At 33.1% G+C, this 15000-nt stretch overlaps 1 protein-coding gene across 1 annotated transcript in view; it reads right to left on the bottom strand.

Moving 5' to 3' along the window:
* The window catches only part of LOC128248056 (uncharacterized), a 12709-nt gene extending 4582 nt beyond the window's left edge, over positions 1-8127 (bottom strand). The window contains exons 1-2 of the mRNA XM_052968446.1: positions 8037-8127; positions 6018-6096 (exon numbers count right to left, since the gene is read on the bottom strand). Of these exons, the coding sequence (XP_052824406.1) occupies positions 6018-6096 (79 nt within the window). The 5' untranslated portion in view covers positions 8037-8127. The remainder of the gene's footprint in view (positions 1-6017; positions 6097-8036) is intronic.
* Positions 8128-15000: the final 6873 nt, after the last annotated feature.

The following is a 15000-nucleotide window of genomic DNA, read 5'->3' as shown; positions in this document are numbered from 1 at the left end:
GCAACTTATATAATAATGCTTAGATAATAACTTTTGTTCTTTTTTTTCCAATCCGTATATGAAATTTAGTCGGATCAGTTACCTCTATTTCCAGTCCTGTTTTGATAAAAAGATAAACGTGTGAGGAGTATATTGATACCAATTTAATGAACAGATACGTTCTTCTCCTACCCACGAAAGTGACTTAAACAACACAAAAGATTTTGATGTGAAGTGCTAAATCCCATAATGTACAGGAAACTCTGGTATTCAGGTTTTGGTATAGGCGTTGTTTGCTGGTTAGAATTCGTGAACCCTAAATGATAAAAATAATAATAATAATAATAATAATAATAATAATAATAATAATAATAATAATAATAATAATAATAATAATAATAACTGAGCAAAACTGAGCAAATATAAAGATCTTGAAATAGAAATTAGCAAAATGTGGAATCTGAAGACGAAAACAATACCTATTGTCATAGGTGCCCTGGGAATGACAGCGAAACGGATTACTACCTAGCTCAGATACCAGGAAACCCCAAAATGGCTGAAGTTCAAAAGATAGTGCTCATGGGAACTGCCCATATCCTACGTAAAATACTGTCTATGTGATCTCAAATTTTAAAGCAAACATAATTTTCTTATGGTTTCTTAAACATTCACTTGAACAAAACCGTACAAATCCAAATATATGGTACCCTAGGCATAACACCTACATGAACTTCTAACTTGTCTCTTGGGGTCTCTGGGTGAGACTTGGATCCAACTTGTACAAATGCAAAACAAAAGTCAAACATAAAATAATAATAATAATAATAATAGAAATAATAATAATAATAGAAATTGAAAAAATGTGGCACCTCAAGGCGACTACCATACCAGTGATTGTAGGATCTCTAGGAATGATAAAAAAAAGGTACTGAAATCTATTTGAAAATGATACCAGGCTTACCATCTCTACAGGAGGTGCAAAAAATCGTGCTAACTGGAACGACTCATGTACTAAGAAGACCATTATCGCTGTGAAAACAACATCCATTCATGATTTTTTTTTTTTTTCTTAAATACATGTTTTACCTATGAATTTGTGTGTGTAAATTGGGAATGCATACAACGTTTCTCTGCCCTAATTGTACGGAAAACACTCGGCGAGAAATGGGAAAAAATTTTAAGAAAGAAGAAAAAAAAAACATAATAATAATAATAATAATAATAATAATAATAATAATAATAATAATAATAATAATAATAATAATAAGAGAAATGGTGATGGAGCTGTTAAGGATGCAGAACAGGAACTTTATACAGTGAACCCTGATACTGTATTGGGTGGACATGCAGGGGAAATGAACCAACTAGATAATGAATTGCTTGCAATCCAAGGACGGATCACGGAGGGTGTAACACTAACAAATGATCTTGTCCGAGCTATTGCTGAGAAGAAATCACAACTTAAGAAAACAAAAAATGGTGGAGCAAAAGAACCATGGTGGAAAAGACGCATTGTAAGCGACATAATGCGGGAAAGTTAAGGTCTAGGAAAAATCGAGCAATGGTTAAGGGGAAACTGGGAAAAATTAGAGAAGGAATATAAAATACGGAAAAACAGGTTTGATGCTGTAATAGAACAGTTAAAACAGAGGATCATGGCAACAAGCCAGAAGATCAGGAGATTTGTGAAAAGAAGTAAGCATTTCGAGGAATTTGATTAGATAATTAGGTCAGCATGACCTTGAAAATTTTGCTTTTTATTACAAGGAAATATCATTTCTGTAGCCTAACCCAAAGGAGTCACCTAGATTGCTAATTTTAACAATTTTGTATTCTAAGGCAATCGCAGAAATGGCCAGTTGCTTCATCATCAAATTCTATGTCTGAACATCAGAAGGTACGCATTTAAATCAAACCAGTCGACTTAGATCAATCTGTCCAATGAAGCAATTAATTACATCCATCGATAAACGCACACTTTTTTACACCCACAGCTATTTATTTTGTTGATTATACTATATACACCCAGTCTCTACCACAAGTCTCTTTACACTCACAAACATAGTTATGTATACCCATGTTCATTTATTTCTATAAAACTAAACGTGTATGCCAAGATGCTCATATTCATGAACACACATACACATGCGTGTGCATCCAATCGTCCATTCCAATACATTTTTACGCTCTAATTTTTTTTTTCAATTCCCGTATTATCTCCATTTAGAGATTCATGTAAGTCTACTCTCAAAAGTAAATGTAGTGGCTGTGTTGAAAGAAGCATGCTTCCCAAGTACATGGTCCCGGATTAAGTGCCGCTGCTTCACACCTTGGGCTAGTGTCTTCTACTATTGCCTCGGGCCGACCAAAAGCTTGTGAGTGGATTTGGTATACAGAAACTGACAGAAGCCTACGGACCTTCGGTTTGTCTCCCGTTCGTTTTTACATCCAGTATACGTTACATCGTTTATTCATTTATCTAGTAATAGAACGCAATAAACACCGAACTTGTATTATCATGCAAATTTATATATATATATATATATATCATATAATATAGGATAGATTCTTTATAAGAATTTATCAAGTAGTCAGCGTGACAAAACCTCATAATGAAAAAATAACGAAAAATTTCGTAATGAAAAAATTCATCGTTTCTTCATAGATATATTTAATTATATATAAAGGGCATTAACTGTGTATCAATGCCTCACGCTATCGAGGGACTAAATAAGTAAAAAAAAACTACCAAAAATATTTTTGGCAGTTTTTTTACTTATTTAGTCCCTCGATAGCGTGAGGCATTGATACACAGTTAATGCCCTTTATATATAATTAATTATATATATATATATATATATATATATATATATATATATATATATATATATATATATATTTCTATATATATGACATGCTAAAGTTATTACTTGTAGTAAAGTAAAGAATAAGTAACTTTTTATTTAAAATATTGCAGCAAAGAATGCCAGTTCTTCTAATTTATCACTCTTTACAGTTCTCGTCTTTTAAATTTATTGTACAAAACTGTTCAGCTAATTTGTAAGTTTGTCTAATTAGTCACATTTTTTAGGTATTTAAGGTAGTAAATTAGCCAAATTCTACTTAAGTAAGTATAGTGTTATTTGTAAACTATAATAAAATCAATTTTAATATTGAAATTTTTTTATTTTAGCTGCAATATTTTAAGTAAAAAGGTTCTTATTCTTTAGTTTACTGGAAGTAATAGCTTGTCCTCTACTTTTCCAGGTGTAATAACTTGTCCTGTACTTTTCCAGGTTTATAATCTTAAGAATACTACTTTTCATGCTCGCATTCTTCCAAGTAATCCATGATTTTTCCAGGCATTGCTATTATAAGATAATTAATAATGTGACAGTTAATAATTGAAGATTTTAACTTATAAAATACTGAAAGATAATATTTCAATTTTTCCGTGTAAGTGATGGTAATATTTCAATTTTTTCATGTTTAATTTAGATATATGTTGTGATTTAATTATTTGATATTACCATCCACACCAAATTAATGACAGGGAATTTTACCATTTTGTTGCTTGCAACATGGCTCACCAAAAGTTACAAGCAACAAGACCCCAAAACCATCAGTTACCTGGCTCACCTGAAGTAACCTAGGTTTTGAGTTGGTGAGAATAGCACTGTCTGCTGCTAATCTAGATCTATGAATAATTATTCAATACAACAGTAATTATAAAAGCATATCAAATATACACAAGTTAAAAATCCCTTCTAATGAATTTTGAAATTTAAAAAGTAAATTTAGAATATAAGCAATTTTAACCAATGCGCTTTTTCTAGATAACTTTACTACATGCCTTCAGGTCTGCCCATAGAGACACAGCCAAAAATGACTATATTCCTGCCCCAATAAATTTAGATGCACATATCTAAAGCATATAACACATTAATGAACTAGCCTGATTAAATAAAAAGAAAAGTAAAGCAACTACAAAGGAGCAGAAAAAAAAAGAAAGCAGAAAGCAAGTTAATTTAAACTGAAAGAGAAAATTAATAACAAAAGTTTAACTTACCCTAATTCAACAGCATATTAAAAATAACTTTATCAAATACTTAATTAAGAAAATAAAATATATGAGAAGTAAAGTCAAACTCGGTGGAATTAGAACTCAGAACAGACGCAACAACGTTAAGCATTTCGCCCGGCGCTGCGTTGGAATGCAACCACTCATTTTAGTAATATATACTTATCTTAACATTTTTGCTTGGAGCCGAACTTACTTCCTCGCGTACTGACATGAAATTTCATGGCATTTCACCTCATAACATTTTTTTTCTAATTTTTGTTCAATGCGACTAACGATTCTGAATTCATCTTGCATTATTCTATCATTGAAGCCTACAAAAAGTGTACTTTTATTTTAAAATGAAAAAAATTATGTTAACTGAAGACGATTAGGTGGCTTACTGCCCCTCCTTTAGAACCCATATATTTTAATGTATATATTTTAATGTATATATATATATATATATGTATATATATATATATATATATTTATATAAGGGAATTACTATACAATAATGTCTCATGCTATGAGGGACTCTAAGGTCAGACTACCATAAAAAACACATTTTTACCGAACGCGAGGAGACGCAACTCTCAAAGCCAACCCCTTAAAAACAGACTGAATTATAGATCATGATTTCGTAGTTATTGTAGTATTATACAACCTCTACTCGTCAGTATAATATGGTCAAGAAAAATAGCAGTAAACAGAGAATCAACATACCAAACGAACATCGTGTATCCAATATAGTACATAGAAGACTGTTCATCGCTATTTGCCTATGTAAGTGGCGGGAATTTCGAATTGCATCTCGGTACATGTGTTTTTTTCTCAGAATAAATTCAGCACTGAATATATTCTGGTAATATATTTAAATTCAATAATAGGATGAATTCTTTTACAAAATAACTACAATAACTACGAAATCATGATCTATAATTCAGTCTGTTTTTAAGGGGTTGGCTTTGAGAGTTGCATTTCCTCGCGTTCGTTAAAAATGTGTTTTTTTTATGGTAGTCTGACCTTAGAGTCCCTCATAGCGTGAGGCATTATTGTATAGTAATGCCCTTATATAAATATAAATATATATTTCGGGTATAAATGATGGATTTTTTCCCTTAGGTTTTTTTTACGCTAGCTACTTGATAAATTCTTGTAAAAGAATTCATTCTATTATTGAATTATATATATGTATATATATATATATATATATATATATATATATATATATATATATATATATATATATATATATATATATATATATACATATATATATATATATATATATATATATATATATATATATATATATATATATATATATATATATATATACATATATATACGACAGGCGTCTTTCATTTTCCGTCTCCCAAATCCACCAAACTGAAGGATTTGATCGGCTCGAGACTATAGTGGAAGACACGTGCCCATGGTACCACGCAGTGGGACTGAACCCCGCACCATGTAGTTTGGAAGTAAGCTTTTTTTACCATTGCCACGCCTGGACCTATAAAGGAAGTATTCAATAAGCCCCTTGTAATTCCTGACGGAGATTTAAAACGTCCACTTGTGTGTTACGTTACCACTTTTAGGCCACACATATACCCACACAAATATATACTTACATATATAAATACATACATATATATATACATAGATATATTTATATATATATATATATATATATATATATATATATATATATATATATATATATATATATATATATATATATATATATGTATGTATGCTTGTATGTATGTATGTATGTATGTATGTATGTATGTATGTATGTATACACATGTGTATACATATACTCAATTCGTGACAATCGAAATGAAATATCGGTAACTGTAAAACAATCAAAACACGAAAAGACTGATCGGTTGAATAGAAGAAAAGATTCGGTGATTAGACAATTTTCAAAAGTTTAGTTATTCAGTATTTTCGTATATGATTGGAGACTTACCGACGTAATGTGCTTCTATAAAAGCTGTTAATGCTGTCAAAAACAAGAAGCAAAAAGGAAATAGTCGTGTCATAATCATCTGAAATTAGAAATGTAATTTGAAATGATCGAACTTGTAACTGTTTTCTATTTTAAGGAAAAAGAGGAACAACACAAGTAGATACATGAGTGTGAGAATTTTATGGGTATAGATATGTGTGTGCCTGAGTTTGTGTATGTGTGTGTGTGCGCGTGTGTATATTAAATTTCTTATTTTTTTAAAATTTTTAGCAGTTCCTGTTGTTATTTATAGTTTCAATGTATTGAACTGGAATACGAGCAAAATAAGGAAGATTGACAGGAAAATCCGTAAGCAACTGACTTGCAATAACATGCACCACCCAAAGGCAGACACACATCTTCTTTACCTACCCAGAGCTCAAGGGGGGGGGGGTGAGGCTTGATCCAATTTGGAATCTCCTACAAAACCATCACAATTGGACTGGCAAAATATCTTGAAACATCAAACGACTGGGTGCTAAAGCTCGTTGAAAAACATGAAAGACGTAAGAAGCTTCATTCTGTTATGAAGGAGAGCAAACAAAAAAATTTCCATGTGAGTTTATGCATAATACCCAGGTTGAACAGCATGAGGGGAGTGCAGCAAATGTAGTTGCAAAGAAGGTGAAATCAATAGCAACGAAAAATGTGTTTCAACAATTGGGTGACAGGTGGGAATAGAAGCCTCTGCAAGTCAAATATGTGGCCCGTAGCAAACAAGCTGATGTAGACCGGAAGCATACCCATCAGTGGCTCGGAGCTCAGGGCTAAAGGCAGAGAGTGAAGGCTTTATATTGGCCGCCCAAGATCAGAGCTTATTGACTGGGAACTATCTGGCCAATGTGATGAAAAATAGTGTAGAGCCAAAGTGCCGATACTGCAACGATGGGATAGAAACAGTGGACCACCTACTCTCTGGATGTAAGGTTTTAGCACCTGTAGAGTACAAATCGAGACATGAGGCTGTAACTGAGGGACAAAATGCAACTATTCTTTGGGAATTCCCAGTATGTACAGCTCTGACAATCAACGCAAATTAACCAGATATTGTTGTGAAAGACAAAAACAATAAAGTCTGTTTATTGATTGACGTGAGCATACTCTGTGACCATAATATCTCAGCAAAAGAATTTGATAAGCTTATAAAATATAAAGATCTGCTAATTGAAATGGAAGAGATATGGCATCTGAAGCCCAGTGATTGTAGGAGCACTTGGAATGATCAAAAAAGGAACTGAAAATTATTTAAGAATGATCCCTGGCTTATCATCTGTGCAGGAAGTGCAAAAGATTGTCTTAACCGATACGTCACACGTATTGAGAAGAGCATTGTCGCTGTAAATTTTCGTTCCCTTTCCCCTTTATTTTATTTGTCTACTTTCTTATTTTTATTTTTTCCTTTTTCTTTCTGTCTCCCTTGTTTCTCTATCACATGACTCTGTAAATTAACAATCTGGTGTGTTTATTTTAATGGCCTACCAATGTATACAGTAAGTTTCTCTATCCTATGTGTTAGGAAGACACTCGGCAAGAAATGGAGATAGAATTGAAAGAAGATGCTAATAATAATAATAATAATAATAATAATAATAATAATAATAATAATAATAATAATAATAATTGTTCGATTGGTAGACAGACAGACAGACAGACAGATAGATAGATAGATAGATAGATAGATAGATAGATAGATAGATAGATAGATAGATAGATAGATATTCACAGACATATATTCCCATAGAGAAACAGAGAAATTACAATTAGTTTAGATATAGACCTTATATTTTCTGTTCTTTACCAATGAAATCAAGTCAACACACTGCCAGATAATATTATATTAGACACGTTTCCCATTTTATGTATTATAAGAAAACATTGACGAACAAATTAAGTTGTTAAAATCATATTTAAATTATAATGCAAAACAGTCAAATTTCATACAAACTCCATAACAAAAGACATGTTTAAAAGTTCACTTACGTATACCAAAAGGAGAAAGCTGCGAAAAATCTTGAAAGAATGAATGCAAAAACAATGCGCATTTATAACTAATGTAACACCTCCAATACTAGTAAACAGCTGGTGACAATATGTTTCAGTCTTTATTGTCCCAGAATTGAATGGGATAATAATGACATGCTGTAAAACAGTAGCTGGCAACTAAAATCTTTTTTATGTCTCATAGAGAAGTGGAGACACTGATTTCTACTTTTGCACTTGAACTAAATAAATAGGAATATTCGCATTACATGTTAATAACATTGATTCTTTTTGTACTAAACACTTCCTTCTGTCACATTTCGCTTTGTCTTTTGCTTGCTGTTAGTCTTTTATAAGTGACCAAAATTACGCAAGTTATTGTTTTCCTCTAGGAACAAGTTTGCACTTATCCAAACAACACAATGGATAATATCCTGGATAGATAGATAGATAGATAGAGAGATAGATAGATAGATAGATAGATACATACATACATACATACATACATACATACATACATACATACATACATGTGCAATAATAATTAAGGGCATAGAAGAAATTTCTTTCCGATATACTGAAAGGAGACACTAAATCGTTGAAACACGATTTTCTATGCCCTAAATTATAATTGTATTCATGATTTCACCTTAATAGGTCTATATTTTTATATACTGGCCACTGAAAATTTTTTTTACTTTTTCATGGCTATTCTTAAATCCTTTGATTGCTACGTACGTTTCCACTAATCACATGTGACTGTTGCTGCATTCCCCATGAAAAGAATATTACAAAATATGATTTGCAATATCCATAGATTCTAAGGGAAAACATTTATACGTGTTCATTTCCTCGGGCAAAAATTTGCATTACTAATACATCAAACGCTCTGAGATACACCCCTCCTTACAGCGCATATACAATGAAATGGAAACAGGACTTGTTCTTCTATGCATGTGCCATCATCATTATCATCAAAATCACACTCATCTGATTTGTTCTTTCCGCATTTATTACTGTATCAGTAATTTCAATATCTGTGAGTTGGAGAAGAACTGGAATATAAAAACCATTCTGTTAACCAAATGTCTTTTCGTGGAAAGCCATCAAGCTTCAGGCATGGCATCTGGAATCAGCTCAACGTGGCTATAGTTGACTGGTTGACAACAGACCGTAGTACTAAGAGAGACACCACAGGTGCTACTTATCTCTGGAAAAAATTATTTCATCCAATATAACTAGTACTTATCTGCTCTTTATGATTGAATCTATATTACAACTTTTTCTCTAATGATGTTATATGATCCTACGTAGAATCTGCTCTAGCCATCATATTTCCAATATTGGATATCGCACTTTGATTGCTAGTTTGTAACGCCCTAGCGTTCTTCTTGTTCATATACACTGTATACAACAGGCCCTCTATTATCGTCAGATCACTGATAACTACACAGAACCACTGTATGGATGGAAGCATTTCTTCCTCATTCAGCATACCATAAATAAAATAACAAATATATTTTTTAAATGCCTACTACAGAACATAGAATTCAATATCTTGGTCAAATCTCCTTTAATTACATCAATAAAATACAACTTTACAATACATTACCTCCAACTAATAGACATATCACTATTTATACTCCTCTCTGAGGAGACACAGTTATGGTATCCAGCATATCGTGCCCACATCCCTCCTTCAAGATAGAATCTATATTCCTTTCTCTTTCATAATTATGGTATCTGAACTATGTAATCCGATTTACTCATCATACATCCAGTATTAAATATTGTTTTCCTACTTTACTTATTCGCCTTTGGCGCACTAGACGTTTTTTCTGTCATGTATATTTGGCTGGAAATTCGCACGGTGTATCAAAGAGCTGATGTTATGATTGCCGCTCAATGCACTGTGAACACTGTAAACGTTATAAGACGTGACATGAACAGTTGCCACGGAGACTACGAAGCTGTGGCCGGAAGGAAAGGAGAAAAAGGGTGTTCTGACTGTATTGCACGCCGGGTTTCATCGATACATCTTTGAACAGGGCTTCGAACTCAATTTAGACAGCTATGTGAAGTTGCTGGAGATGTGGTTAAACCCTTTGGATGCTCTTATAAATAAAATATACGCCTCTCATAATCCAGAAAATACGGTATATACTCACTTAAACTTGTGTATTGGACAAACCACGTCGTTTATTTTATAATTTGGGTGGCTTACATATTTTCGAAATTATATTTTGTCTAGAAAACGTGATATTTGAGCTTCGTTAATCTAAGTAAGCTTTGATGGAACATCCGTTATGCGTGTAATTGTCTTTTATTATATTATTCTGTTTGTAATGTGAACGACCAACTGTTTGGTGTGTGTTTCCTTATACTACTTGCGTTAATTTGTCAGGGCTTATAATTTTGTATAAAAGTTGTAATATATGATCCGTAATTCTATATATTTTTCACATAACAGTTTATTATGATATTTATTATAAACCTGCATATGTTAGCTAATATATTTCATCTTATACATTCGTTTCAAGCTTATCAATAACTTAGTCGTTATATTATTCCGAGTATAATAGCAAAGTGTATGTGTATATGATCTGAGGTTTATTCTGAATTTGAGTGTACCCTTGAAGTTTCCTTAATATTGTGACAGATTCTACCAGTCAAAATTTTCTGCACTTTCGTTCCTATCTATTTGAGTCATGTTCGTATGTGAGGTATTGATATTTCACAGGACACCAGTCACTGTTAGTATCACGCCTACTTTCTTTATTACCCACATGTATATTTTCCGCTTCAATTCATCATAGCTTTCAATTATTCGACTACTTACTCCTCTTCAATCTTGGTGTCACCAGGACATGCGATGTCAATTATCAGGCAAGTTGTTTTCCTCTTCTGATCACTACAACAATGTCAGGCTTTCAATGTTTAACCTAATGTTCACATTAAATCATTGCACCCCACAAAAGTTTGCAGTCATCTTTCTCAGTAACTCATTGTGGGATTTGGTTGTACGACGTCTTTGATCTTTCTTGGCCATAAATTTCACAAAGCTCTCAATGGATCGTTCTAACCACATTGTCATGTCACCTTTTGTATTCGCGTTGTGTCAGTTTTGGGTACTCACTAACAGTGTGTCCTATTGTTTAACCCCTCTCAAAACATGCGCTGCATTTGTAGCTTTTAGTTAGTTTATCAGAAAGGTTACGAGGAGGCGACTACAGAGAATCGAATCCTGTATCTTCAGATGCCTGTTAAGCTCTCTATACCACAGAGAAAGCAGTTATAGGCAAAACCACGAGAACGAATTGACGTCAATAGCCATGGGTGCGCCAATCACTGTGGCATATTTCATTTGAAGTTTAAACATGAATATAAATTTTCTTTGGCTCTGAAATAGAGAAAGGAAAAAAAACAAAAACTGACGTCTTTTAGTTATTTATAACAACAGAAAAACATAAAGCGCAATGTGACAAAAGGACTCGTTTAATACAAAAGGGTTCGAATGTGATTAACGCATGATGCGACTTTTCCTACAAGCGATTATTTATTTAGTTCAAGTGTAGAAGTATAAATTAGTGACTCTAAATATACATATGAGTCTTTAAAAAATCTTTAATAGTCAGCTAGTATTTTAAGGCATGTTGTTATTACCCCATTCGATTGTGGCGTAATAAAAACTGTGATTAATTGACACCAGCTGTTTATTAGTACTGGAGGTGTTACATTAGATATAAATATGCATCGTTTTCGCATTCGCCATTCTTTCAATTTTCCTCGCCGCTTCTCCTTTAGGTAAACGTAAGTGGACAACTATCAATATATTATTTTCATAAGAAATTTGTTTGATTCCATGACTGCTTTGAATTATAGCTCAGAATTTGTTCATCAATGTATTCTTTTAATATATAAAATGAGAAACGCGTCTAATATAAAGTTTTCAAGCAGTATCTTGATCTGGTTTTATTAATTAAGAAAAGAAATTATGAGGTCTGTATCTAAATTAATTGTATTTTCTCTGATTCTGTTTGTGAATATACGTCTTTGTGCGTTTGTATCTATCAATCTATCCATCTATCTCTATGTCTGTCTATCTATCTATCTGTCTGTTTGTCTGTCTGTCAGTCTATCTATCTATCTATCTATCTATCTATCTATCTATCTATATGTCTTTCTATCATCTACCTTCCTGGATACTGTATTTACTCGAAACATGCAGTTGGTAGTGACTTAAGCGTTAATAACATACGTATTAATAACAATTCTGACACTAACCCATACGCTTGTGGTATTGACGGTGGAGCTAAGTCAATGTGTGAACTTAGGAAAATGGTGATATAATTGTTGAGTTGTCGACTTTGCTTTTGCTACTGTCGAGATCGATAAAATAAGAAACAGATGAGCACTGGAGTCGATATAATCGAGTTGCTCACTACACCCAAATCGCTGGCCTCGTGCCAAAATTTGAAACCAATATGACTAGTATTGGTAACTGTAATAATTGTAAGAGTATGACATTATGATAGGAGAATAATTATAATACTAAATATGAGCTGGCTAGTCAAGCGTCGATGTTATCCCGGAGTACATAAGCTGACTAGATAGCGCAAAGGTTCACGTGGCTGTTGCGGGCAGAAAGCCAAGGTGTCACTTTTGCGGGGATACAAATCACATCAGAGCTTTCTGCCCACAAAAAAAAGGAAATGAGCCCTTCAATTTGCCGACACCACCACCACCACCACCATCAGAAAAGCAATAACAGCAAATGTATGTGCCTACTACAGCTGCAAAAATAATAGTAACAGTAGTAGCAACAAAAACAACAAGAGCAACAGTAGAAGCAACAGTAGTAGCGGCAACAACATAGACAACTGTGGAAGAAACAGTAAGAAACATAACTAAGACAGCAGCTTTAAAACAACAACTTTATGAACAGAAAACGACAAAAAAAGGTCCGTAAGATTCGCTCCTCGCGTGTTAGGAGCTATCCTAACATGTTCTGCAGTGAGGGAAAGCAAGAATACTCTAATTGAGAAAATGTTCCAAGATCAAACAAAAGAAGAGATAACCAAGGTGGCACAAAAAACTGACAAGTATGTGAGAGAGTGCATATGTTCGCCTATACGTATATATACATATATATATATGTGTGTGTGTGAGCGTATATATATATATATAACGTGAGAGAGTTAGTATACTGCTGGAAGGGTACCCAATTATTGCTACACTAGTGCTATACTAGGTGCAATCAATGGGAGCGGGTAAAAGTGGAGGTTTTACCCAAAATTTGTGTAACAATTAGAAAATGGAGGATAATATGCTGAACCCAACTACTTGCAGACGGTGTATCCCGTTGAATTCATTAATTTAATTCATAGCAAAAATGACAAAAAAAGGAAGAAAAGAAAAAGAAAGAAAGAACCAAAGCACAGGTGTCTATGGCAGACTATGTTATTTTGCCAACCTGGTTTACATATAGAAGTACAAAGTGCATAAGGAACTAGAGGATGAACAGAAGTTTAATCTTACAGCTGTTTTGGCCTAGTTTTAGCAAGCCCCATTCTATCCGAATATTCCTTTAAAAATAAAAAGATAAAGAGAGCAATGGTAAGGATGGAGAAATATTTTATACACGCTAATACACGACTTATAATCCCCAGTCCTATTCATACAACGACTGGGGCAAAACTAGTCGGTATACAGCACTTACTCGGTATTACCTGTATCCTCTTGGGTTTGGTTAAACCCAATACCCTCCTCAACCTCATATATATATATATATATATATATATATATATATATATATATATATATATATATATATATATATATATATAAGGCGCTAAAAGAGAATGACTCTCCTCAGACACAACAGTATATATATATATATATATATATATATATATATATATATATATAAATAGAGGCGTTATGAGTAAATTTATACACACACATATATATGTAAATATATATATATATATATATATGTATATATTTATGTGTGTGTATGTGCGTGTGTATTTATATAAATGCTGTATGAGTGTGTTTGTGAGAGTGTATATGTGTAGGGGTGACTCTGTGTGTGTGTTTGTGTGTGTGGTGATACTTGCAAAATTGGACTCATCTAAACAAGATAATCAGGTGCCTAACCCAACACTGAACCGGGTTGATAAATTTGGACTGAGAGTGTTGAGCTTTGCATCATCCAGCTGTCCCTATTGAAATTTCAATGAGAATCTGAAAACCACAGTAAAGATAAGCTGTTTGTTGGGCACGTTATCCTGTATATTTCATATTTATTCTATAATCATTAAAAGAGGAATTTTTCTGATGCTTTGATCATAGAGTTATATATTCTATGTAATATATTCAGAAACATTATTCTCTAACCCTTCACTTCCTCACTCTTTTCTTCCCTCCTCTCTCTCTATCTCTCTCTCTCTCTCTCTCTCTCTCTCTCTCTCACACACACACACACACACACACACACACGCGCGCACACAATAAGCCTTCGCTATGCGGATAGAAACACGATTTGCATACCACGTGGTTTCGTGTAGAGTCTCATAGAACAGTACATTGGGCACATGTCTTCTACTATAGCCACGGGCCAACCAATGCTATGTGAGTGAATTTGGTAGCCAGAAACTGTGTAGAATCTCGTCATATATATATGTGTGTGTGGGTGTGTTTGTGTGTATGTATGTACGTATGTATAATAAATGATGCTGAAATAGAAAGGAAGATAGAGCCAAACTTACTGACTTTACTTCAAAAGGATAAAATATACGCAGAAAGAAATAAAAGAAAAATACAAGTAAAGGAATTGCTTAATAGTCTTATACTGACAGCCGTTTCGGGTGAACTATACTTCATGCCGTAAGACACATTGAGCCTATTTATCTTTATAGGAATTTCTACTTCACAATTCGCTCAACGTGGATTGTTATTTTAG

Source organism: Octopus bimaculoides, chromosome 6 (genome assembly GCF_046866305.1).
Source record: "Octopus bimaculoides isolate indiv1 chromosome 6, ASM4686630v1, whole genome shotgun sequence".
NCBI classification, from domain to species: Eukaryota; Metazoa; Mollusca; class Cephalopoda; order Octopoda; family Octopodidae; genus Octopus; species Octopus bimaculoides.
The sequence above is the reverse complement of the archived record's forward strand: the minus strand, read 5'-3'. Positions and strand labels throughout refer to the sequence as shown.